We start from the raw sequence: 26,433 nt of genomic DNA on the forward strand, positions 1-26,433 counted from the left end.
ACAGGTGTGAGGTCTTGAGTAAATTATTTACTTTTGTGTGCCCTAGTTACTCATCTGCAAAGTGATCCACTACACCCAGCCCCTAAAGGTTTTCCAGAAGGATTATGTTCAGTCGGCTACATAAGTGCACAGCACTGTGCAGCAAATGATCAGGAAAAGGGGTAATGCCCACCGCGGTTTAAGAGGATTACTGCCGTCATCTGTGGGTGAGGACTCTGTGGGCAGAGACACAGGCTGGCACCAGCCACGTGGGCAGAGGCCCTGGTTCTGGGCCCAGAACCAGACTTGGCCCCAGCTTGTGTCTCTCTAGTATTTTTTGTGACTTTTTAAAACTTTTGTTGAGGTATAACTTACAGAGGGTTAAATGCACAAACTGTGGTCCAGGGCCTCTGCCACTTGTTCAACTTGGGCAAGTTACCTACCACTTCCAGGTGCCTTCCTTTGCACCTGTTTGTATGTCGAGTGAGGAAAACCGGTGTGTGCCTCACAGAGGGGATAATGTAGCTACTACCAGAAAGTGCTTGAAACAGTGACACAGAAGTGTTCAATAAATACTCGCCAGTTTCATTATTATTAAAGACTCCATTCAAATGTCCGCTCAGCACAGCTTCCCTCAGGCAGTTATGCTGACGTGTCCACATTCACGGCTCCCCAGTTTCTCCCAAGCTTTTCCAAGTCCAGGACATCTCAGCCTGCTGCTCTCAGTGTATGACAGGCACGGAGGAGGCACATCTTCAACTGATACTTGAAGAAACTGAGACCCTGAGCACACATGTACACACACACACACACACACCCCACACATGCACACACACATACAAGTAGCTTCACCTTTTTCTCTGCCACTCAGCATTGGGAAACTTCCATCTCCCTCCACGGTACTGCACCCAGTCGGATCCAGAAGCCGCCTAGACCGGAGGCCCCTTCAATGCATGGCACTTCCATAAAGGACGGGTCACAGCCCCATCACTGCCATCCACGGGTGGATGACAACGCAAGGGGGGACAGAGCGCCCTGCCCGGTCCCGCCTCCCTCCACCTGCACCTTGGAGGGAAGCCCTCTCCCACTGCATGTGTGTTGCACAAGCCCTGGAAGGACCAGCCTAATCCACTTCATACCAGTGCCTGGGCCAGTTAGCACCAGTACAGAATCAAAGACAGTAAGCTGGCTCGAGGCCTCAAGAGATGGAAGGAAGATCTGACAATCACATTCCTTACTCAATGGAGAAAGTAAGGGGCCATGATCGCTCTGGCAGCATTTTAAAGATGAGAAGTAGCAGACGCCCACGCGTGAAGGCAGGAGAGCCCCAGCTGTGGTGGGAGTCACCTGGGAAGGGCAGGCTGAGCCTCGCTCCAGACACCTCAGAACCCTGAAGGCCAAGGACTAAGGCAGGAAGCCCGAGGGAGGAGCGCCCCAGTCCCCAGGGGCGAGGCTTGGTGCGGCGGGACGGATGGCGTTCCCCTTCTGTGAACCCCCCACCCCTCTGCCTCTGTGAGTTCCCGGCAGGGTGGGGCCCCAGGCCACCAGGCTGGAGGTAGGTCCCTATCTCATGGAGCTATCAGATGAGACATCGCGATCGGAGTCCTCAGTCTCGCTTGGCGGCGGCGGCGGCGGGTCGCTAAGCGGGACCGCAGTGAAAGCAGGAGACTTTCTAGAAAAAAACACCAGTTGTCACCTTGGGGCAGGGAGGAATCCTGATGACACTGGCATTCCTCTCCCGTGGCCTTACTCTCTGGCAGGCCAGTGAATGCCATCTCAGGCAAGGGCAGGAGGGCCACAGGGGTGAGGGTGGATGCAGGGTGAGGGCAGTGGGGAAGGGAGAGGGAAATCCCTCCCGCCCCACCCTGATGGGGGATATGGTCCCTGTCTTTATCCTGGGGACTCTGGGAGGCTCAGAGTTCAGAAATATCTCAAATCGCAGTATGAGAGATGTTGTCTGAGCCCGAGTGCAGACTTGATGGCCCCAGCTTTGTGTCTCTCTGTAGTATTTTTGTGACTTTTTAGAACTTACTTTTTTGTTGGGGTTTAACTCACAGAGAGATGCACGAACTGTGGGCCTGGCTTTCAATAAAAAACTGCCCCCATGCCCCTTCTGTTCCTTGCTGGTTTTTAGCTACAGGGTTCTCAGGGCTTGCCCACCAACGGCCTCTGGTGCATGCACCCTTGGAGGAGGACACAGAAGGCGGGCTGCACCCCACACTCCAGGGGGAGGTCCTCACCGGTCTCCAGACTGGGTGATTAGCCGACGGCAGGTCTCCATCTGCACGTCCAAGCCCCGCTTCATGCTGCACATCTCCATGTACTCGTGCAAGTGCCGGTTCATGTCATTCTTGGCCGTGGCCAGCTCCAGCTGTGGTAGGCGCAGGACGAGACCATCCAGGTCAGTAGTGCCCCTGCCCCTAACCCCCAGGGGCTAACACACCAAGAGCACCAGGCATGGGGCCCAGGTGGCCACGGGTGAAGGCTCAGATTTCAAAATAAGTCAGATGCTGGCGCCTGGGTGGCTCAGTCGGCAAAGTGGCTGACTCTTGACTTTGGCTCAGGTCATGATCTCATGGTTCGTGAGCTCAAGCCCAGCACTGGGCTCTATGCTCACAGCAAGGAGCCTGCTTCATACCCTCTGCCTCCCTCTTTCTGCCCTTCCCCTGCTCCATGTCTCTCTCTCTCTCAAAAATAAACATTTTCTTTTTAAATAAAAAAGTCCGATCAAGCCAGAAGGCACCAATATACCATCATTCCTTTTAGTTTTCCGGGGGATCTTTGCCTACAGACGAAGGCAGAGGTCTCTGCTACAGGCCTGCATTCTTGCAACAGACCTTCACTGACAAGAGGAACCTAAGTGTGGGCAGGACAGAGAGCCCAGGGTGGCTATCTGTGCACGGCCTTGCTCCCTCCCTGGGCTTCCTGCAGGCCCAATACAATGCGGCACCCAGTCTGTCTCCCTCACTAATTTGGGTGCTCCTGGAAGGTGGCCACAGGCCTTTTTAAAATTTTTTAATTTTATTTTTCATAGAGACAGAGCACAAGTGAAGGAAGGGCAAGAGAGAAGGAGACACAGAATCTGAAGCAGGCTCCAGGCTCTGAGCTGTCAGCACAGAGCCCGACACAGGGCTCGAACCCACAAACCACAAGATCATGACCTGAGCCGAAATTAGAAGCTCAACCAACTGAGCCACCCAGGCGCCTCCATTTTTTTTTTTAATGTTTATTTTTCAGAGAGAGAGAGCACAAGTGGGGGAGGGGGCAGAGAGAAAGGGGGACAGAGGATCTGAAGTGGGTTCCGTGCTGACAGCAGTGAGCCCCATGAGGGGCTTGAACTCACAAACCTCGAGATCACAACCTGAGTCGAAGTCAGAAGCTCAATCAACTGAACCACCCAGGCGCCCCCGCTCCCAGCCCCAGGTCTTACTCATCTCTGCATGTGCCCAGCCCCAAGATGGGAAATTACTTAGTGAGCCTTTTTGAAGTAGCCACAAGCCTCATGGCACAAAGGAGGGGACCTGCCCCGCACTGTTGAAAGAGGCTCAATCCTCCTCTTACCACTCTCGTCTCCTGAGTGGGCAGTTCTCAGAGTCCAACAGAAAGATTTCTGCCACACCCAATGTCCTACTGCGTATAAGATGTATCCCGGTTCAAGAAATGTTACATGTGGGAAAAGGTGGGCTCAGAATCAAGGAAATACGAACTCCCTCTGAGCCAGATTCTGCCACAGGCTTTGAGGTAGAGCTGAGAGGAGGGGTGATGTGGAAAAGATCTGGGCCAGAGACAATCTGCTGCCTCTCTTTGTTTGGGGTACAAAGGACAGGGGCCAAACAGAGAGGCAGAATAAAACGGCTTGGAAGTAACCTGCTTGACTGCCTGAGAGCAAAGAGAAAGGGTAGGAAACTACCCGTGAATAATCTGAATTGGATAGAGGAAACCACCCAGAACTAATCCAAACTGGACAGGGAGAGGATGGGAACTGGGAGGAAGAAGTAAATGGGTCACAGGGCCGGAGAGAAGAGATGGTGGCCTGGGTGGGTCAGAAGCCTAGTGAGTACAGCTCGGATGGCGGCCCTGGTTCCAGAGCAGCAGGGCGTGCTCAGTGCAGGAAGGCATGATGTCACCAGCTCTTGCCCAGATTGGCTGCCACCTACACCCCAATTTCTCCAGCTAAGGACAGCAGCAGGGGAAGGGGCTAGCTTCTGGAGCCCAGCACTCACCAGGACAGGAAAGAAAGAAATGAAGCAATTATATTCTATCCAAAGACAAGGCTAGGACCACCAGCTGTCTGTACATATCTGTACATATGCCCTTACTTCATGCATTTAAAGCAGGGGTGAGGAGGGGCGCCTGGATGGCTCAGTCGGTTGGGCGTCTGACTTCCTCTCAGGTCATGATCTCACAGTTCATGAGTCCTAGCCCTGTGTCGGGCTCTGTGCTGACAGTTTAGAGCCTGGAGCCTGCTTTGGACCCTGTGTCTCCCTCTGTCTCTGCCTTCCCCTGCTCACGCGCTGTTTCTCAAAAATGAATAAACATTAAAAAATTTTTTTTTTTTTTATTTTAAAGCAGGGGTGAGGAGAGGCAGCACCACAGTTGGGAGGCATCTAACAGCCTCCACTGAAAACTGCAGACTCACTGTGTGGCCAGAGACAGGGTAGGGCTGGGACTAGATGGAGAGGAAGGATGAACTCCCTCCCAACCTCCACCTGGGCCTTGGCTTTACCACCGACAATGGGAAATGCTCCTTGCATCTATGCCAGTGACCCCAGGATGGGTCACCAGAGTCAGCACTGTACCCAAAGCCCCCTGTCAGCTCTCCCAACACCTCTCCTAACACCAATCTGCTGCGAGAAAAGAGGAAGACTGTGACATGGGTGTCAAGGAGCGAGCAGAGAGCGACTCTCCCTTCCCCTCTACTCAACAGAGAACAGAAACCTAGCTGCGCCTTTAAAACTTAGCATCTGTCTGCCTGGGCAAGCAACAAAAACAGTCTGGCTTAAAGGAGCAGGACCACTTGATGTGTGTTGGGAGGATGAGCATGTAGGAGAATCATCTGTCAACTTCCATCTCAAAATGTGGGCGGCGTGAGACAAGCAAGGGTATAAATGTGCTACATGGGCTTGAAGAGAGGCTGAGAGTTATAGAGGCCCACATGCGTCTTCCCCAAGCCGGAGCGCTCAGGGCCAGGGAGGGGTCCTCTCCACGAGCAGGAGGGCACCCAGGATCCGCAGCCAGTCCCATCCCCTCAGCCCCGCCACCCAGGGTGCCACAAACCGCCACAGCCCTGCAGACCTAGCATCTAAGTTAGAGCACCCGCTTCCCTTGCCATCTCGAGAAGGATCTTCCAGGCTGGGGAATGACAACGGAGGTTCCTCCATCAGCTGAAAGGCTGAACTGAAGAATCACCCAAGTTCAAGTTCACTTCTTAGAGGACTCCACTATCACACCACCAGGAGTGATAATACTAATAAAGCCGCCATGCAGTATGCTTACTAGGAGACAGACACTGCCCTCAGCTCTACGTGTGCATCATTTCATTTGATCTTCAAACAACGATCAAGATCCCGCTTGAGGGGCACCTGGGTGGCTCAGTCAGTTAAGCATCTGACTCTTGATTTCCGTTTGGGTCATGATCTCACGGTTTGTGAGTTCAAGCCCTGAACTGGGCTCTGTGCTAGCAGTGAGGAGCCTGATTGGGATTCTGTATCTCCCTCTCTCTCTCTGCCCCTCCCCACTCACTCTGTCTCTCTCTCAAAATAACTAAGCTTAAAAAAAAAAAAAAAAAAAAAGGTCCCGCGTGACAACTAAAACAGGCTGAGAGACCATAAGCAGCCTGTTAGAAGTTGGAGTGGTAGAAAGTAGGTGACAGGGCTGAGATCGGAGCCCACATCTGTCCTCCTCCCTGGAGAACCTGAGGTCTTTCTTAAGGTTCCACCCCCACAAAAGAAAGGGGGAAGGCCTGGTGTCTGGGGTCCCGCCGCCCCGCTCACAACCCACGGGCCACCCGTGGGCCTCAGCTTCAACGCCAGTCTTACCTCTATTTGGTCAATGGTTTCCTGATATTCTTTTTCCCGGGTTTTGAACAGGGACTCGGTATCTTTGATCACCTTCTCCAAACTGTCTTCCTGCTGCTGAAGCGGAAAGGGAAGCAAGGGAGAGGCCAATGGGGAGGGTGGTGGGGGCATTCCACAGGGGCGAGGCAGGGGAGAGAGAGAGAGTCCGGTTAAAGGAAGCTGCTGAAAGCCGAGAGAAGGAAGAAGGAAGATGGGAGAGGCAGGTACAGGATGGAGGCCACAGAGGGAAAGCAGCAAGGAGTGCAGGGAGGGGAGGGGGGGACGGGGCATCCAGCTTGGGGGCAGGACTGGCGGGGCCCTGAGGCCGGGAGGGGCCGTTACCTCTCCCTGCGCCTCTGCGGCTGCCATGGCATAGCCTGAGAAATCCTCCCAAAGCAGCAGGGTCTCCTCAGTCTCCTCCCAAGTCAGGCTGTCACAGTCGTCCTCAAAATCATACTCCCTCCTAGAGACAGGGAACCCGCTGTCAAGAGGGGGGTGGGGCCTTCCTGCGGGCGGAGGGCCACTGTCGGGGAGCTCCGGCCTCTGGGGGGCTGCTGAGGGTGGGCCTGGAGGACTCGGGACTCACAGCTGGTTGAGCATGCGCTGCATCTCCTCGTTGATGCTGAGGGCTGTGCTCTCCTCCTCATCCCCATCGGGCTGGCGGGGCCCATCACTCTCCGACAGGGAGGTGTCCTCCTCGATGGCAGCCTTGCGCTCCCGCTTCCGCCCCCCCATGGATGGGACCTTAATGGGAGACAAGTGCAGAGACTACAGAGACGAGGCCGGGTGCATGAGGAGAAGGGCGGGTGGGCGCCGGCAGGGGTGGGGCGGGTGGGAGGGGAGAAGCGTGAACCAGCGGGAGGGCGGGGTGGACAGAGAGAGAAGACACAGTTACAACGACAGGAACAGACACCAGAGTTACCGAGAGACAGGCAGACAGACACAGATGGGAACAGGGCTGCAGACTGAGAAGGAAGAAAAAGAAGAAACAGAAAATAGGGCGGTAAGATCAGGGGAGAAATGGCCTGTTGTGACCACGCTATGATGTGCATAATGGCTACAGAGGATTTGTTTTCTAAAAAAAAAAAAAAAAAAAAAAAAGTCTTTCTTATGAAATGACCAAACTAAAAGGAAAGTTTTTGGCTGCAAGGAAGAGGAGGACGCGGTGTAGACAAAGGAGAACCTGAATCATATATCCAGATCTGGAAAGCCGCAGAAGGGATAGAAATGAAGCAAAGAGGGCACGAGGTAGAGTAAAGGGGGGAAGGGCAAGGAAAACAGAGACAGGAAAAGAAATCTGTGCCGAAAAGCCCAGCGGGTCAAAACTGACGGCCGAGGCCTGGGTGGTTTAGAAACTGGGACTGGGACATTAAAAAGCTTGCATGAGAGCAAAACTAACCAGCTTCTTCTGTGGAGAAAGCAAGAAAAGATGAAAGAAAGAGAGGAGAGGAGGTGGACAGAGGAGAGAGAGAGGGAGGGGAGAGACGGTGTTAGAGACGCTTCCAAACCTTCTCTTTCAGAGGCTGTTCCTTGCCCCCCAAGCCTCGTCCCACCAAGGGCCCCAGGGGGCCGAGGTAAGGTCCTCCAAGAAGGAGGGCAGGGCCCGGCTCCCAGCCAGCAATGAAGCAAGGTTCACGGCCTGCCCCCACCCTCTCCTGAGGAGCTCAGGCACCAGGGAGGTGTGGGCAGGGTGTCTGGGGCCAAGGCCTGCCCTCGTCCCGGGGCCTGCGGGCAGTCCAGTGCCCTCACCTGGAACATCTTGATCATGTCCTCACAGTTGCGCTGCTGAGCCACGTCACATAGTTTGGCGGTGATGTCGATGCGGCGACAGATGTCCATATCTACCTTCATGGCCTTTTCCTGGATCTTTGTGTCCAGCTCAGACAGGTTCTGTCCGGGGAACGCAGGGAGCGGTGAGGAGGCAGCCAGCACTCCGGACAAGGACCAGTAAGGGCCCTGGCAAGACCCTCACCCTTCCAGTCACATATCACCACTGACCCCTCCTCCTGGACGCCCTCCCCTGGCACTCGTGGGCTGCTCATGCAGCTGGCGCGCTGTTAGCACGGGCGGGGGGAGCCCTGGACACGGTGGCCCGGGGCGTGCAGGGGCTCCCTCCCAGAACTTACGCTGCCAGAGAGAGAGGCCAGTGGCAGTTACAAGAGTGGAGAAAGTATTACAAGAAGAACGGCAGACACTTCAGCATTACGTCTGTGCCAGCATGGTGCTAAGTAGAGTATGTCTTCACGGGCACGTGCCTTGCCTCGCCCATTCCACAGAGGACACAGGCAGAGCGGTGGGGGGACTCACCAGGGCCACACTGCTAGCAGCTTGCAGAGCCAGGATCCGGCCTCTTAACTAACTGCTTAACCACCTCTAGAAATGAGGGAGGCCACACTGCCTCTCAGACACGACACTGGGACTTCCGTTCCTTCTCTCCCTCTTGAATGAGGGTGGGGTGGGGGGCAGGCAGAGGGAGAGGCACGGCACACCAGGCGGCGGCAGTGACCAGGAAGTCAACCGGCCCAAACTCGAGGGGCCCGCCTGCTCTGGCCGGTTTCGGGGTGCGGCGGCTGCACTCACATTGCTCATGAGCCCCTTGAAGACCACTAGCTCCGCTTTCAACTGCTCCACCTTCATCGCTAGCTCCTCCTGGCAGGCGTCAGCCTCTTGGGCTTCCTGCAGTCAGGGAGAAAGCCCCACCGTTAGCGGCTAGCGGCGCTGCCGAGGTAGGAGGCAGATGAAGACAAGGAAGGGCGGTGGGGGGGGGGGGGGCCTGTGGGCAGCAGGGGGCTGAGGGTGCTGGGGTGGGGGGCAGGCGGCCCTCACCTCCTGCAGTTCGTTCACTCGCTCCTGCAGCTGTATCCGCACAGTGTACTCCTCTTCCCACCTGGCAGACACAGGGGGCAGGGAGGGAACGTGGGTGCAGAGTCCCACCCCGCCCCGGCAGCTCCCTGCTCCCCACCCCTCTGGCTCAGGCCTCTCCCTGACTCTAGGTCTGGTGCCCTAGATGCACCGGGGCTGTGGGCAGCCACGTCTGGCCGACCAGCGGGTGGCCAGCCGCAGCTGTCCGGTGGCTCCACACTTCCTGGCAAGTGCGAGTCGGCCAGCTGCCTTCCCGGAACCTCTGGGCCGCGCCCCAGGAACTGTATTTAAGAGCAACTGCTGCCACTGTGCTCCCTCATGGTGCCCGTCCCCTCAGGCCCCAGCCCCACCAGCTGCCTGGCTGGCCTCCTCCCCTGTCCTGCCCGCACCAGACCACCAGGCCCACCAGCCCGGTCCCCCACCTTCAGTGGCACAGATCCGGTCTCCCGCCTCCTGCCTGCACCAGACCAGGGCTCCTCTAGCCCGCTGCCCTGCCTCTTGTGGTGCCATTTAACCCTGGAGAAGCAGCTGCAGGACACACACCACATCAACAGAGTTGGTCAAGAGCCTGGTAGGAGATGCTCAAAGTCCATCCCCCACAAGCTCCAGAAACCGCCCACCCAGGACCCGTGGAAGCGAGCCGTAGAGAGGAGACCGGGCCGGCCCTGAAGCAAGAAACCTGTGGGAAGCAGGAGCCTGGAGTTCCCAGGCACCCAAACCTGGAGGGACAGGGAGATCAGAGTATGAAAAAGTGCCTCGCTCTACAGTGGCTGGGAACCAGAAGCAGCATGTCCTAGGCTCTAGAATTCCGAGACTAGAACCCCAAGTGGCTAAAAGACACCCTTGGCCGCAGGCAGGGTTGGCTGCCTGGGGCTAGGTTTTTCATTCAATGTGAGTCCACGGTGAGCGGGCGCACAGGCCCTGGCATCGCCAAGGTGAAAGGGCAGTGGAGGCGGCCATGGCCCTGCTTAGGGTTTTGGGACCCTGCGAGGGTGGCCGGGATGGCGGAACTTCTCAGACCCCGTTCACACAGACTCTCAGTGCCTGCCGCTTCTTCCAGTGTGAGAAAGGAGGGGATGATACCACGAGAGAAACCGCAGTATCAGAAACATGGCTAAAGTCTCAAAGAGGACGGCAAGAAAAATGAAAGCCCAAGCGAGTGGGTTCTGCAGACATGGGACTCAATCCTCCCTTCCCCACCTCCATCCTCCCCCCCAACCCTCCTTCCTCCTCTCCTCCCCGGGTTCGCCTGCAGCCTCTTCCCTGTTCCTCCCCCGCATCTGCACTGCAGTGTTCCTAATAATAACTCCTCTACATCACCCGCTGCCCCTCCCGCATGGGCAGGGAAGAGGCGGCCAGCCTGGCCACCACCCTGCTGGCCCATCACACAGCCCAGCCCCAGGCCCTCTTGGCTCTCTGTCCACCCTTCTCTGCTGCCCCCATGTCCTTCCCACTTTTGCACTGGCATTCTCAGACAGTCGGGGCCAGTGAGGGGCCCTCGCAGCATCAAGTTATACAGTTTCATAGATAAGACTTTATCTTTTTGGGGCCTGTGGTTTCTCCATCTACAACCTGAAGACATGGAATGCAGTACCCTCATACTCCTGAGCCTGTGAGTCCCTGGAGAAAGAAAGCAAGACTCACAAGGTGACGATGGCCCTGGGCAAGATGCATGGGAAAGGGTAGCAAGCGACAAATTCAGGTAGAAATTTAAGTAAGGAAATTAGGGAAGGATTGAGATGAACACAGTCTTAGAACACACACAAAAAATCTGAAAATAAGTCATCTAGAAGTTACTAGAATTCTTTAAAATTTATTAATTTTTTTTTAGTATAATCTCTACACCCAACATGGGGCTCAAACTCAGGACCCCGAGATCAAGAGTCGCATAGTCTCCCTGGATGCTTACTAGAATCCTATTTGCTCTCCATCCAGACTTTCCCACAAATAGGTTCCTTCCGACCTCCATTCAAATCTCATCTCACTTACAAGGTCCCCTAGACATGAGTAGAATTTGAACAATTTCCGTGTATTCTGTGTTTACTAAAGACCTCTCTCCCAAATAAATTATATCCTGGAGCAAAGTGAGGAAGCCGGGGCCATTCCTACACTAGAAAAACTGAGGCCAGGAAAGAGAGATCCACCCAAGGCTGCACACAGCAGGGGTGCTGAAAATAGAACCCAGGAGGCTTCAGCTCCTTCCCAGTTTAGTGCTCAAGCTATACCCATGACTTCCGGGCTACTGACAGGAGCTACAGTGTTGCTTTAAAGAGAACAGAACGAGGGCACAGGATCTGGGGTGGAAGAATGAGTAACTGCCAGTGTCACGTACCATACAACTCTAGCTGCGGGGCCCTCTGCACAGCAGCATGCTGCAGAGCGATGAGCTCATCAGTCCCCAAGGAATAACTCTCTGCTGCCCTGGACAGCTGGACCAAGGACAAACACTCTTTCAGTTAAGAAAAAAAAAAAAAAAATACCGGAGAACAGCAGTTGTTTCTGTGGTTATGGATGCATTCCAGAACTGCCCCCGTTCTGCTGCTGACAGTGTTAATTAACTCATGCAGGGGCAGGGGCGGGGGCAGGGGCAGGGGCAGGCTGGTTTTGGGTGGCATCTTCGTGATGGCTTTAGGAGGTCTGAGAGTCCCAAAGGTACTTATAACATGGACTACAACGAAGGAAGCCAGCATGAGGACAGGACTCAACCTCAGAAAGCCTGCTGATGTGCGATCTGCTAGACTCTAGCAGGTTACAGACCTCTGAAGGTTGCCCCCAGACTCAGGGGTAATTTCTCATAGCATTCAGCCAAGCCCCAGCCCACACCAAGCTGCAACACAGGACTGCAAAGGTAGTTCCCAGGCCTGTCCACAAGGGGTCAGAGTAGCTGATTAAGAGGTTAAACCTGATGGCGCCCAAACTAAAGCCTCCTTCTGACCTGTCATCCTCCTCCTCCACCATGGCATCCCTCAAAGTCTACAAAGAGCTGGCTGTGCTCGTGCTCCTTACTAATGGCCTGGTTATCAACCCTCTAAGGGATCCACTTGTACAGCCAGCGCTAGCATCACATCCCTTCTCCTGGCCCCTTGTGCTACCCTGCCAGTCCCCCGCAGAAAGCCAAATCCTCATCCTCAGGGAGCACTGGGCCTGCCCTCCAGATGCCTTGTACTCGCAGGGTGTGTCCATATTCTCAACTTTTCCCCACTCACTTCCTCTGCTGGCTCTACTCACATTTCGTCATCCTTTGGCTCTTTGTGCTTTTACAGATTCCCCCAGCCTCCATGGCCCTAGGACAACTACCAGTCCCTTCCCCCTTTCCCTAGGGAACTCCTTTTCCCCTTTTTTTCTTTTCTTTTCTTTTTTCTTTCCTTTATTTACTCCACACAATATGAGCCTTTCATATGGAACTGAGTAGGTAGGTACCCAGTTTCCACCGACACTGCTTTGGGAAACCCAGAGCAGGGGTAGGATCGCCCACTGTGAGATGCAGCCCCTCCCTCACCACCCCCTCCTAATTTCAGTAGACTCCCAAATGAAAGCAATTATCCTTTTGATCAGTACTTGGAGCTTCTATCACAAAAGTGCCCTGGGGGCTGAGACTGGTATTACCCCAGATGTGACCTCTCAAATGCGAGACCCTTTCACATCTCATACAACCCCACAGAACAGGGGCAGCCAAACACTGCGGTCTAGATGGGACAGAAAGAAAAGCCACAAGAAAAATATATATTCCCCACAGCACTCCGCTCGGAGTCTCCTTCTTCCTGTCACCAGTGCGACTTCTGCATTCCCTGTGGATTCCCGTCTTCCTGTATCCAATGCCGTGTAAATACTTCCAAGCTCCTCCTTACAGCAGGAACTTTACTCTCATTTTATTCCTCCCTGATTCTTGGGCCGCAACGCTCTCCTCTCCTGGACCCACACCTAGTCCAGGCCCCATGTGTGGCATGACACTGAGCCCGGTCCCCACCTGCCCGGTCCCCTACCTCCGCTTGTACTCGTCCCGCTCGCGCTTCACTTTAGCCAGGACGTTGTAGAGCGCACGGATCTCGGGGGTGATGGTGTCGATCTGGACGCCCACCCCGTCGGGGTGCACCCACGACAGGCCAGGCCCTTGCACCAGAGTGGGCTCCAGTCCCGGCCCGAGCCGGCGGGCGTGAGAGAAGGACCAGATGGTGCCGGGCATGAAGCGGGCTGACGAGGAGTAGGAGGTGGAGGTGGAGGTGGAAGGCGACGAGTGGCTGGCAGCGGAGGGCACGAGGGGCCCGGCTGGCGAGCGCGCGGGCGAGCCCAGCACCCGCGCCGACTGGGTGCAGACGGCGGCCGGCCGGGCGCCGAGGGGCAGCCCCAGGGGCCGGATGGGGCTGACGAAGCCGGTCTGCACGGCCTGGTCGCGGCGAGCCAGGCCCCGCCGGCCCTGCTTACCCTCCTCCAGCGCCTGCTGCAGCTGCTTCTCCAGCAGCCGGTTGCGGCGCTCCAGCTCGTGCACCTTGGCCAGAAAGCAGCGGAACCGGAGGTTCAGGGTCTTGAGCACGTTGATGTTGGAGCCCAGGTCGTTGCGGAGTGCCATGGCGGCGGGGGGCGCCGGGCCCGGCCCGGGCGGCGAGTAGGCAGCCGGGCCGGCCGGGGCGAGCGGCGCCGGGGACACGTCCCCTCCCCCGGCCAAGTGGTCGCCTCCCAGGGGTTCCCCTAGCGGTCCGGCCAGCCCCTGCTGCTCCTGTTGTAGGAGGAAGAGGTTGGGGCCGAATAACGGATTCATGGCTGCGTCTTCTGCTGGGAGACCGAGACCGCTACAGGAGCAGGGATGGAGGGCAAGGGAGAAGAGCCAATGAGGCGCCAGGCGGACGCGGAACAACCAATCAGACAGCTCGGCGGGAGGGGCAGAGGTCAGGGGGGCGGGGAAGGACAGGGAAGAAGCCAATGAAAGGCTCATTTGGAGGCTGGCACCTGGACCTTTCCGGGTCTGAGGCTGAGCGGACCCCAGTCCACGCCTGCAATCCAGCCAGGGTGGCAGAAAGACATAAAATCCAGGCCCTTCAGTACTCCTTGGGTTCTGGTGGCAGGATGTCCATCCTCCCTACATCCCTATTGCCCTCCTCTCCCCGGAGTCCAACTACCCTAAGCTCTGACTCCATGACTCTTCCTCCCTGAGACCACGGAAACCCAGGAGCCTGAAACTGATTTCTCAGTATACCAGTTTCCTCTCTTCAGAGGGTCCCTGTCCCACCTTCCCAGCCCTACCCTTAAGCAGCAAAGCCAGGACCCAGTCCCCTCAAAAAACACACAGTGGCCAGAGAGTATAAAATGTGTATTAGATTTCATATGCACAGTGGGGACACCAACCTCACAGAGGCCATAGTTCCAAACCAGTGATTAACAGTAATGAACCACCCCTGCCTACTTTCAACCATTCGTCTAAGACGACAGATGGCTGCTGCCTCTGGACTGAGATTTTCTCCTCTTCGCTGGTGGGGGCCGGCTGGAACTGAGAAGGGACACAGTGGAAGTCTCAGGCCCCTTGGGGGTGCCATTCTGCTTCCGGAAGGCAGCTTTCTTGAAAGGCTGTTCTGGCAATTGCTGCTTTACCTTCTCAGCCCTTTTGTTGTTTCCAAGGGGCTGATCAGAGTCCTCAGGCTTGAGAGTGGCCTGGGTCTTGGAGAGGGATAGCACTGGCACTTCCGTGTCCGTGCCCCTGGAAGCATTCTGCTTTCGGAAGGCAACTTTCTTGGAGGCCTGTGGCATAGCTGACTGTTGCTTTAGTTTCCTAGGCACCTTTGGTCCCCTCATCACTTCAGCTTTTTGAGCTGGCTGGCTGCTATCTTGGAGCTTAGAAGAAGCTTGGGACTTTGTGTCACAAGATACAGTAGGCGAACTTGAGTCTGTCCCTTTGGAGATGCCATTCTGCTTCTGGAAGGAGGCCTTCTTGGGATGTTGCCGTTTCTGCAACTGCTGCTTTGCTTTCACAGCCACTCTGGCTTTCTTGGCAGGATGGCTGCTGCCCTTAGGCTTGGGGGTCATCTGATCTTTCACCTCAGGCAAGTCTAGGTTTGTAGGGGTGGAAGCTGCAGAATTTCCTGGTTTAAAATTAAGCATATGGTTTGAGAAAATGGGCCTCATCACTGGATCCTCATCATTAGTGGAGCAGGTAAATGGTATTAAGGTAAGAAAACTGTCTGGGTACTGTTGGCCAAGTGTTCCACACAGCTGGGATAGTGCCTAAGAGCACACTACCTAAATTCGTATTACTTAACATCACCTGGCCTTTACTCAAGTCATATTTGAACCTCGTATTAAGGAAAAAAGGATCAAAAAATAAATTACGAGAAAGGGATCATTCCCCACCCATAGGCAAAAAGGTTTCAAACGAAGCTCTGTCCCCTTGAGGGCAGGAGGTAACAAGGCACTCTGAGGAGGAGGGAAATCCTGAATACACCTGAAGCACTGGGCTTTTTAAATCAAAGACCATTTTTTTTTTCATGTGGATTTTGATGAGATACAAGAAAATAAGTCACACATAGCAACCAGAAACAAGCCAGTAAGACATAAGTGAGAAATGACATTAAATAGGTACTTTTCAAGTTACAGTGAAAAAAAAAGTTACAGCAAATTTCTCTAGTTCTAGTTCTTAAGGTTTCTGTTAACATTCAGATGTGACTTTTGTGAGGGACATTATTTATAAAGAAAAAAAAAAAAATCAGGGCACCTGGCTGGCTCAGTCAGTAGAGCACATGATTCTTGATCTCAGGGTAATGATTTCAAGCCCCATGCTGGGCTTGAACTTAAGAAGTTACTTAAATAAGTAAATAAAAAAATCAACTCAATAAGTCACAGTTTATAGTCCAAGAAACCTGCCTCTCCCTCTTCTAACTAAACCTGGGTTATATCCCAGCATGCAGCACCATCAAGCCTGTTCCAGAAACCCCACCCTTCTCTCTGAGATCCAGGCCAGACTCAAGATGACTGAGAAAAAGAGCTGCAATTAACGTGATGGACTCAGAGAACTGCTGATAGTTCTGAGGAGACTTGTGCCAACCCGGTGCTGACAGTGCTGGGCCAGCAGAGGTCTATTACCAGGAAGGCACCCCTTGGCCAAGAAGGAAAAGAAACCACAACTGCACTGGGAGTGCATCTAGTGCCGAAAGACTGCAGCGACTTGGCAGAATCAAGGGAAAAGTCCCCATCTGTACGTGTGCTTTAACATACACTCAAATGGGGTCCAGGCTCCGGAACAATTCTAATTGAAATGAAAGAGGCTTCTCATCCAAGCACGCAAAGGCTGGTGTAAGGGAGGCAGAAGTACCTCCCTTCCCTGCGTCACACGCCTCTTTCAAGGCAGAGAGAGCAAAGGTGGTGGGTGATGAAGGGGAGAAAGAGCAGACTGCTTACCTGTTTGGGATTGAGGGACAGAATTAGAGAATTTCTTGAACTTGGCAATAAAGAAACCATCCATATTGTGGGTGTGAGGATAGAAGCGGCGGGTAGAACGCAGAGTGGGGTGGAAGCGCCTTTCTCGAAAGCGAGTAAAACCTTCCTGGCCAAAGTCTAGACCTGTGGGCACCAACCGCACATTCCTCTTTTTCAGGGCATAGTCTACCACCCACTCATTCTCTTCCACCTGGATATGTGGGGGAGACAAAAATGGACGGAAAAGCAGAGCTGGAGTTGAAGAGAGCTCTAAGGGGCAAAGAGACCCCTAGCCCTGTCCCCTCTTGCTCTGCCACAACAAAGGCCTCACCATGATGGAACAAGTGCAGTAGACAAGGTAGCCACCTGTCTTGGAGGTGGCATTGACAGAGTCAATAGCACTCAGGAGCAACTCCTTCTGAAGGTGAGCACAACGCAGGATGTCCTTCTCATCCTGTCCCAAGGAGAGACCGATACGAGGGTGTCAAAACTTCAAAAGGCAGCCTCAGAAGAGGCGAGCTACTAACTGCTCAAGGTGCCCCTCTACCTCCCATTCCACCTCTGCAAGGCCCAGCCAAGCCCTATCAGCTGGCCCCCACTCCCACCCTTAGCCCCACCCCCCAACTCCTCACCTTGTTAGTCTTCACAGCTGGGTCTTTGGAGATGACCCCGGTGCCACTGCAGGGTGCATCCAAAAGTACTCGGTCAAAGCCCCCCACCACCTGGGGAGAAGAGGTAGGTTAGTTAGATGTTTTGGCAACCTGTACCGCACCATTATTTCCTAGGAGCAAGTCTAAATACCGTGAGGTCAGGAAGGGGACAGGTGAACTGGAAGACCTCAAGAGAGACACACATAGGGGAACCCCACCTTGGGGAACTGACGCCCATCGTAGTGGCTGATGATGGTGTTAGTGACTCCCAACCGGTGCAGATTACCCACGACGCTCTTGAGCCGCTCAGCATTGGCATCATTGGCAAGAATCACACCTGTGTTCTTCATCAGCTGGGCTGAGGGGAGAGAGGGCACAGTGCTCACCAGCCAGCTCCTCTGCCTCCACACCCGCTGGCCACCCTCCTGCCCAAGAACCCGTAAGTGAAGTCTCACTGCTTCAAGGCAACTTCACTCCCAATAAGCCTCCTCCCCACAGTCTACTGTACGGGTCTACCCAATCTGCACTGTGAGATGAACAAGACTGCTGGTGTGATTTCTTTCGCTGTTACCGAACATCTTTTTGGTGCTAACAGCTAAATGAAATGGTTATGACTACTTATGTGCTGAACACTTGACCAAGGACTTCTAACAGTGTTATCTTAATCCTAACAACCCAAGCATAATATAACCCCCAAGCCAAGGACACTTAGCACCCCATTTTACAGATAACGAGAGAAGACCAGGGGCTCGCCTGAGGTCATATGGGTAGTTAGTGGCACACATGGGGCTGGACCAGGCTGGCTCCAGAGCCTACACTCCTCACTACTCTGCTAGTTGCTTGTGTATGGTTTTCTTGCACACTAGTAAGTTAGCAACCCCATCTACTCCAAAAGCAGAAAGCCAAATGGCTCCTACGCCACCTTCCCTTTTCATACCTATGTAGCTAGTCTTTCCTCCAGGAGCACAACACATGTCCAGGATCCGCTCGTGTTCCTGGGGTGCCAAGGCCATGACTGGCAACATACTCGAGGCTCCTTGAAGCATATAGTGCCCAGCCAGGTACTCGGGGGTAGCACCTGTGGAAGGACACCCATCTGTGACATGCTGGGATGAGGGCAGGGACAGAAGGGCTTCCAGGCAGGGAACACTTACCAATGGGCACCGAAGAATCATATACCACCAGTCCAGTCTTTGACCACTTGCCCAGGGGATCCAGGTTAACGCCACGGTTAATTAGCGCCTGAAGATAAAATGAAGATTTTAAGACCTTGTAGGTTCCTACACCCAGAAAACAGGTGGAAATATGAAAACGTGGTTCTACTGAGGCCTGTGGCACCACCACTTCCAGAGCTTGTAGTCACGATACAATCACCACAGACTCATTGGCTGTGGCCTCTCCCATACCATCCTATGATGTCCTTTCCCTTAGCCTGAGGCTCCAACTCAAGGTCTGAATTCCAGCCCAATGGAGCAGACTGTCAGCTCCTGTCCTTTTGTTTCCTGGAACTGAACTCTGATTTTCCAAAAGCCTCAGGCACCCCTGCCATCCAAAAATGTAACATCACAACACACTAAAGATAAAGATCAAGTAGGTTACCTTCGCACCAGGAGAAAGACTACATACAACACCACACCACTAACCGTAGAACAGTGGTCTTTACCATGGGGTCCCTGAACCCTTGGAAACGAGGAGTTTAAAATACTGTTTGTTCATGTGTGTCATGTCTTTTTCTGGGGGCAGGAACCACAGTTTTACCAACTCTTCAATGATCTAAAAGGCAGACAACTCCCATTTTGTTCTGAGGCAGCACTTTTTCCCTGATGCCAGCGTCTTAACCCTGTCACAAGGAACAGAGGCTGAAGGGATGAGTCTCCCACTCCACAGAGGTCCTGGGCCCTGAGTCAGTCAGATAAATCCAGCATGACACTAAGCCTGCCTGGGTTTGCCTCCTGGGATCATGCCTGTACAAGAAATGCTTACGTACTAAGACCCCAGCCCCCCAACCCCCTTCAGAGTGAGAAAGAGGAGTCTCTGGGGTTAGAAGTCAACACTTCCCTGAGATAAATCTCAAAATCCAGCCCTCACCTGAGCAAGGTCTCGGCGCCGGGTTTTCAAGGTATTGGTCCTGAGTGTGATGGGCCGAGGTACCTCATTAGCTTCTAAGAACTCCACCAACTGAGGAAGCAAAATGGCAGGGAGTAAGTCAGGCTGGCCAAGGAGCTCAGCCAGAAGAGAAAAGAGCAAGGAGACGGACTGCCTTCCTCATTCAGGGTAAAACAGAGAAGATAAGAAAAGAAAAGCAGAAGGGGCCTTAGATTAGAATTCATTACCTCAGACAGAGGGAAGAGGTCCATGAGCTTGCCAAGCAGGAAGTCTCCGTAGGAGTAGTAAGTGGCCAGATCCTTCTGAAGCCGGTGCAGATATTCAGAACGAGATCTACCTTCCTCCCGCTGCGTCCCAAAGTCACGCAGCACTGCCACTATATCTTGGATGCGCTTGTGAATTCGTTGCAAGTCTGGAGCCTGGGCATGTGGACGTGTTAAGGAACTGTTTGGTGATGTCCCAGGGCCTGGAAATCCCCTCTCTCAAGCACCTTCTCCCTACCCCTCACCCTGCATTGGAAGGATATCCTGCTCCATCTCCCCAGCAGAGGGCAGCACAAAGGGCTCCTCCTCATCCACATTGATCTGCAGGCCCCCATCTGTCTCATCATTCTTTTGAGGGCCTGACTCAGGGGATTCTTCCTCGGCTTCCTCCTTCTCCTCCTCCTCCTCCTCCTCAGTCTCCTCCTCACTCCATTGGCTCCTACAAACAGGTCCAGAAACAGTGATTCAGAGATGAAAACAGACACCTCCTCCTTCCTCAATTCCTTCATCCCAGCTGTTGCCTGGGCTCCATCCTAAGAGTTTCCAAAACTCACCCAGCAACAGCTTCCTGGGCCTTTTGCTTCCGGGCAGCCCTCTCAATGGGCAGCAGCTGAAAAAAGAGGCAGGGGCTAGTAATGCAAAGCCTGCTCTGTCACCCTCCCAAGTAGTATCCCATTTCTGTACTTTGTTTCCTAAACGCAAATGTAACTCTCAGAAGGAAGGAGGAAAGCTAAAGAAGTGAATAGAAGTGAATATGTCAACCATTGTTGAAACTAAGTAACATCATAGAGTTTCATCACACTATTCTACTTTTGTGTGTAACTCACTTCCCATTAAAAGTTCTGAATGTTAATACACCCCCATATGTATACAGAAGAGACAAAAATTGTCCTTGGATATCCATTTTGCCACATTTCTTCCAGACATACTATTTTTCATAGTTGAAATCGTGATGCATTTTCACATGTGTTTCCTGCCTTTTTTCATTCATTCACAGATCACCAGCATTTGCATAGACATAACGGCCAAATGTTAATTTAGTATATAAATGAACCATAATTTACTGAAGCATATTGGTTATTTTGGCAGTTTTCAGAGTTTTGGGCATTAAGGTCCACAAGGTGTCTGCAAATCTCCTAACAGTAACTCTGTAGAGAAAAGGCAGACTGTGAGAAACAGTGCAAATGGGAACTTTCTTTTCATCCTATACAACCCTGTATCACCTGAGTTTTCCTAACATATACTAATTGTGTAATACATAGATAATTTTTTTTTAGATTTTTTAAAAATTTTATTTTTTTAACATTTATTTATTTTTGAGAAAAGAGCATGAGCATGGGAGGAGAGAGAAAGAGGGAGACACAGAATCTGAAACAGGCTCCAGGCTCTGAGCCGTCAGCACAGAGCCTGACGTGGGGCTCAAACTCACGGACCATGAGATCATGACCTGAGCCGAAGTCGGACGCCCAACTGACTGAGCCACCCAGGCGCCCCAGATTTTTTTTTTTTTTAAGTAATCTCTACACCCAACATGGGGCTCAAACTAACAACCCTGAAATCAACAGTTGCATGTTCTACCAACTGAGCCAGCCAGGAACCCCTACATAAATGTGAATAAATCTTTGTCCACATTCTGGATCATCTTCTTAAACGGAATTACTAGGTCAAAAGGAAGAAACTCCTAAGGTTCTCAGATACCAAATGCTTTATAAAAAATGTGTATGCATTTCTATTCCCCTCACATTGGGCATTCAAAGATTCCCCTGACCATATCCTCACCACCACTGAACAGTCTCCTATTTCAAAATGCTCTATCCTACAGCTTATCTATACTTGTATGTGCACTGAACAAAAACACAGATGACAGGAAAACAGTGGTGGAATGCTAAAACCCCTTTTCTCTACTCCACGTATCCTCATCACTGACGGATATTCTCAACTGCCTGGGTGACTCAGTCAGTTAAGCGTCTGACTTCAGCTCAGGTCATGATCTAGCGGTTCATGAGTTTGAGCCCCATGTTAGGCTCTGTGCTGACAGCTCAGAACCTGGAGCCTACTCCAGATTCTATGTCTCCCTCTCTCTGCCCCTCCCCTACTCTCACTTTGTCTCACTCTGTCTCTCAAAAATAAACAAATGTAAAAAAAAAAAAAAAAAAAGGATCTGGAAAAACTAAAAGGCAAGGATCCCTTCCTGAACACCCACAGAGAGAAACCTCACCTCTTCACCTTCATCGTTGTCATCTGAAGTGGAGTCAGCACCATAGTCATCTATCATATCAGCGTCACTGTCCTCAGAGTCCCAGAGGCCCCCCTGGTTCACCACATCATCCTCTTCGGAGTCGTCTTCCTCCTCTTCCTCCTCACTGCTGTGGGTTGGTGCTGGACGCTTCTTGCCTTGAGAAGCACGGAGTAAGGACTGGGCTCCCTTCTTACCAGGTGTCTGGACAGCTCCTCCAGAGACTCCTAAGGGTTTGAATAATCCTAGACTGATGGCAGGCACACACTGATGAACCCTGTACTTTCTACCCCTAAAAATGTCCTCTGGCTGTTCCTTTCACTCCAGAAATGCTCAACAAGTCCTTCCCTACCCAGGACGTAGAGGACTTCTCATGTAGCACACAGCTCCTATGTTCACTGACCTTTTGGTAACTTTCCAGGGAATGGTTTGGCCCCAGGAAACTTAGGCATCTCAAGGGCTTCAGCAGAACCCAACCTTCTCTTGGCTGCCCTGAAACGATATGTGGAGGAAACAGAACACACCTTTAGACTCTGCCATAGAAATGCATAGCAATGCAACAGTCCCCAAACAACCCTTTCCATCAGTATGATCACATGTAATCATGTGACTAAAGATGAACAGTACCAATTTCGTCTATGGAAGTCTGGACACCCACACTCACCTTTTTCGAGCACGACTAGACAGCCTCTTAGAACTTTCATCACCCGCTGTATTTAAAAAAGAGAGAGAGGCAAAACAGTAGGTCACAGGGGAAATGAAAAAAGAACATTAGAAAATAAAAGTGAAGAAAAAATTAATTCACTAATTAAAGGGAGTAGGTTGTAACTTGCTTCATAGCCCTCCAGGAAGAGTTGGATGAGAGATGTAAAGATGATCTCCATCTGGTTGTGCATCACCCAATCCAAACTGGGCCTCCCTCCAGGCTTCTGATTTCAATCAATAGCATTACTACCATCTTGGAAACAAAAGATTCAAAATTCATCTTTTCTCTCTGGCCTTGGACCTAGTGTACAGAGACATGGCTAAACGCACCAAAGGTCTGAGCTGGTAATGGGTTGGTAAATATGGGACCCGTTATGATTCCTCCTTCAGGAAAATGGTGAAAACAATCTGAAATAAGCCAGCATGGCACATACACTTGCTCCTTCTGTGGCAAAACCAAGATGCAAAGACTAAGCTGCGCAGATCTGGCACTGTGGTCCCTACACTACCACTTCTGCCATCGCCGTTAAGTCTGCCAACAGAAGACCGAAGGAGTTGAAAGACCTGTAGAAGCTCCACCACTTCAAACACTGCTAAGTCTGTAAGAAATGGACGAAGTTTTGTAACAAACAAAACTGTCTTGTCTTCTCCTTTCCTTTCCTCTCAATTTACTCAGTAACCAACCGCAGATTTTACCTTTGTAGGTGATTTTTTCTTATGTTCTCCAAGAAATAGAAAGTTTAAATCTCAGCCCTGTCATTTACACGACCAAGTTACTTAATCTCTCAGCTTTCATCTCCTTAACAATGCCTCTCTCACAGGGCGCTAAGAGAACGAGATGAATGAGGCAAGATAATGTATCCAAAAGCTTCAGTATAGTGCCTAGCACTTTCTAATACCTCAATAATCTGCACTGTTTTCTCTAAATGCCCAACACAAAGTACCTGTCCATTCTTCTCTCCCACCCCAGCCTTCCATGCAGCAGACATGTGGGAATCAGATCTGTGCCTTGCCATAGTCATGCCCTCCACAACACAACTAGTTGATGGTGACCACTTTCTTCTCAACTTCCACTTACTAACATGTCAACCATCTTCCCAAACCCAGCTTACGATCTTTTTTTTTTTTTTAACATTTATTTATTTATTTTGAGTGAGCACAAGCAGGGCAGGTGCAGACAGAGAAAGAGAGGCATAGAGAAGAGAGAGAAAGAATCCCAAGCAGGCTCTGCGCTGTACAGAGCCCTACAAGGGGCTCGATTCCTCAAACTGTGAGATCGTGACCTGAGATCAAGACCTAGGCTGAGATCAAGAGCCGGACTCTTAACTGAGTCATCCAGGTGTCCCCCAGCTTAAAATCCTTTTAAACTCTAACTGTGTAGGTCGTCTAAATTCCTTCAATGTTAAACTGGACCTCCCCTTGCATGGGTGCTTCAGTCCCTGCTACGTCTTCTGTAAGTGCTAAGGACAGTGTTTGATTCATACTTACTTTCTAATAACTCACATAATATACTCTGGTTTCTCTAGAAACTGTCTAAATTCGGTAACTCGGCTCAAAGAAAAGTCTACTTGAACAGTGACTACAGAGACTAAAAACGGAAGGGGATATGATACAGATGAAAAACTGGAGCAAAACCTAAAGAACTGGAGAAGGGAGGAGGTGAGGGGAGGAGGCCAGGCCTAACCCTTACCTGCAGGCAAGAATCTGGCTAGTTCGGTCTCAGCACCCTTCTGTTTCCGGGCCTTACGGCCTGGCCCGCGCTTCTCCTTTGCAGGGTCCAACTTGCGCCCCATAGTACTGGGGAAAAGAAAAATGGGAGAAGGTAGAGTCGCGCGTATTGGAAAGGGAAACGGAGACCGCATACTTAGCATTATTAGACTGGGAAAGGGAATCGCCTCGAATCTCGACTCAGCAGTCCCAACAGCCCCTAATGGCATAAAACCTCCATTTTATGCTGGACCCGGCCCTTGGGTCCCACACCATTTGTACTACGTCCCCCTCCCGACGCCCCAGTCTGAGTCAGTGCAGTCACCCTTCCCCAACTTCCTCCACACCCACCCGAAGCCTCGGCTCACTTGAAATAGGGTCCAGGCCCGAGAGGCCCCTGGATAAGCGGCTCGGCACTCCACGTGCACTCTGAGACTAGGGTCGGACACCACACGCTACGGAAATGTTTCACGCAGGCGCACAGAGCGCTCCCGCCTCGTAGCCCCGCCTCTTCCGGTCGGCCGCAGAACCCAGAACGTAGGCTCCCCCTGGGAACGCGCGCGAGGCTGGCGGCAGCACCACCGGAGGAAATTCGCCGGTGGACCGCCTCCACTCAGTCCCCGGGAGCGGAGAAAGCAATGCGGACGGAACGCTTTTCAACACCCCCTCCACCCCACACACCCCACCCCCGTCCGCAAAGGGTTGGTCTCTTGCCTCATTGCAGGTATCAGTGGGAAAAACTGGTACCTCCACGCCGCCGCTCCTCCAACCGGGGCGTGAGACTTCAGCCCTCCTCCGCCCTACCATCGTCTCAAGACCAAGGAATCGCATGCTTCTCACCTCCCAGCCCTTTGATTAGGAGACCCGCTTCTTCGGCCCCCAAAACCCCCGCTCAGCCCGTTAAGTAAGGTTCGTCTCTGCCTGGGTTCACATCTCTAGAGGCTAGAGCAAGACTTCTTGTGTCCTAATTTCACATTAGTTAAGGAAAAATTACAGCCTTCCTCCAAATAAACACTAAGGCGGTGCTTAGCTGTTAAAAACATTTCCAAGCACTTTACTATTTTTATCTTCACAAACTCTATGAAGAATATATCTTTATTTTATAGGAGAAATCTACAGCCCAGGTAAGTTAACTCCCTCAGGTCACAAAGCCATGAATCAGTAGTACAGGGTATGAACCCAAGTATGGTTTTGGAGCCTCGCATTTTCCAGGTGGCAGTCATCCTTGATCCCCACCACATAAGGCACATGCACGCAGAACATGGCTCTTCTGAAGAATATCAGAATACAAGGTGACCCCCTTAGGTTTCAAATACACATTTCCCAGAGTTCCTGTCATACACACTCATCCACCTGCACCTACACCCACACTGAACCAGAGCACTAAAATACAAGGAAACTTTTATTTTCAATTTTCATCAAGAAATTTGCTGTGGTTTTTTATGCTTTTGGTTCTTTTTTTTTTTTTTTTTTCCACTTTATTTCATTCTAGCTGCTCAGTGGCTGGAGCCGCTGGGTTCCTGGTATTAAAAAGATGCCAACAGAGGTAGCTGTGTCTCGCCCAGGGGCCCGGCCCACTCTGAATACCCCCAAAAAAGGAGAAAAGAAAACACAAAATAAACCAACAAAATAAAACCAAAAGGAGGAAGAAATTCAGATCGTTTTCTTCAAGCCTGGCGGGAACCCACAAGAGTTTGTGTGTAACAGGCGTTACGGTGGGGAGAAGCCAGGGCCCAGAAGGCCAGCCCGCCAGCTCCCTGCAGATGGCGCCGGCGCTACTGCTGCATGTCTCTCCAGCAGGAAGGGCACCACCGCCCCTCACTCCCTCCCCTTCCCCAGTGCACTGGGGGCTGTTCCTTTACAATGTGGAAGATGGGGCAGAAGGAAGGAGAGGGTCTCTCAGGCCCCAGGGGAGAAGCTGGGCAAGGGAAAGTGAGGAAGGTCACTGCTCAGCGGTGGAGGTGGTATCATCGATCCAGATCTTCACTGCTGCTGGGCTACCTACAGGAAAGAGAGCCAAGGGAGTCAGAATTCCAACCATAGGAATCTACCTGATCCCAAGGGAACTCACCGGTAAGCCCCTGCACCCCCCAACCAGGAGAGCAATATTACAAGTTCCAGACTGGCTCTGCTGGAACAGCTAGCCAGAAAACACTCTACCTGCTGTGGAGTAGGTTCAGGTGCTCGGTTTGCCAGGCGGCTGAGAATGTTACGCTCTGACATCTGTAGCCTCACAGCAACTGGGGGAATTCGGGCTATAGTAGCTGGGAGTCGAGTCACATCGGCTTTCATGTCACTCAGCAGTTCTTCTAGCTGTTTCAGAACTGCATGGGGTAGGGGTGCAGGGGGAAACAGATGGTGAGCTGTGGTAGTCAAGACTGAGATCCTTCTTAGCACGGTGAACCAGGCCCCTCTGTTACTTCTCAGTGATCTAAGTGAGTGATGTGCTGGAGTATGGTCTGTCAGTC

The 26,433-nt window shown here is 52.3% G+C and overlaps 3 protein-coding genes across 12 annotated transcripts in view; all 3 read right to left on the reverse strand.

Moving 5' to 3' along the window:
* Positions 1-543: 543 nt before the first annotated feature.
* IFFO1 (intermediate filament family orphan 1) lies at positions 544-13,706 on the reverse strand. 9 transcript variants are annotated; one of them, XM_043562136.1, is made up of 10 exons: positions 12,881-13,705; positions 8,862-8,922; positions 8,616-8,711; positions 7,785-7,925; positions 7,435-7,443; positions 6,622-6,779; positions 6,378-6,498; positions 6,018-6,113; positions 2,220-2,350; positions 544-1,647 (listed from the first exon to the last, which is right to left on the reverse strand). In XM_043562136.1, the coding sequence occupies exons 1-10, from the start codon at positions 13,651-13,653 to the stop codon at positions 1,548-1,550; spliced, it is 1,686 nt and encodes a 561-aa protein (XP_043418071.1). In that variant the 5' UTR covers positions 13,654-13,705; the 3' UTR covers positions 544-1,547. The 9 variants fall into 9 exon arrangements, with proteins under 9 accessions (XP_043418071.1, XP_043418069.1, XP_043418068.1 ...); XM_043562134.1 differs by having other exon boundaries at positions 544-1,651; positions 6,018-6,110; positions 7,435-7,440; positions 12,881-13,704; XM_043562133.1 differs by having other exon boundaries at positions 544-1,651; positions 7,435-7,440; positions 12,881-13,704.
* Positions 13,707-14,185: 479 nt separating this feature from the next.
* Positions 14,186-24,461, reverse strand: NOP2 (NOP2 nucleolar protein). 2 transcript variants are annotated; one of them, XM_043562129.1, is made up of 16 exons: positions 24,334-24,461; positions 23,949-24,055; positions 22,218-22,263; positions 21,957-22,045; positions 21,536-21,780; positions 19,872-19,927; positions 19,581-19,756; positions 19,282-19,481; positions 19,037-19,126; positions 18,103-18,190; positions 17,886-18,026; positions 17,167-17,306; positions 16,931-17,020; positions 16,630-16,752; positions 16,281-16,509; positions 14,186-14,968 (listed from the first exon to the last, which is right to left on the reverse strand). In XM_043562129.1, exons 2-16 carry the CDS (start codon positions 24,049-24,051, stop codon positions 14,310-14,312), a joined length of 2,475 nt encoding a protein of 824 aa, XP_043418064.1. In that variant the 5' UTR covers positions 24,052-24,055; positions 24,334-24,461; the 3' UTR covers positions 14,186-14,309. The 2 variants fall into 2 exon arrangements, with proteins under 2 accessions (XP_043418064.1, XP_043418065.1); XM_043562130.1 differs by having other exon boundaries at positions 24,317-24,445.
* A 959-nt stretch (positions 24,462-25,420) lies between these two features.
* Positions 25,421-26,433, reverse strand: part of CHD4 (chromodomain helicase DNA binding protein 4) — a 30,166-nt gene continuing 29,153 nt past the window's right edge. The window contains 2 exon segments of the mRNA XM_043561815.1: positions 25,421-25,966; positions 26,126-26,289. Coding sequence (XP_043417750.1) covers positions 25,949-25,966; positions 26,126-26,289 — 182 coding nt within the window. The 3' untranslated portion in view covers positions 25,421-25,948.

This window comes from Prionailurus bengalensis, chromosome B4 (assembly GCF_016509475.1).
Source record: "Prionailurus bengalensis isolate Pbe53 chromosome B4, Fcat_Pben_1.1_paternal_pri, whole genome shotgun sequence".
Taxonomy (NCBI): domain Eukaryota; kingdom Metazoa; phylum Chordata; class Mammalia; order Carnivora; family Felidae; genus Prionailurus; species Prionailurus bengalensis.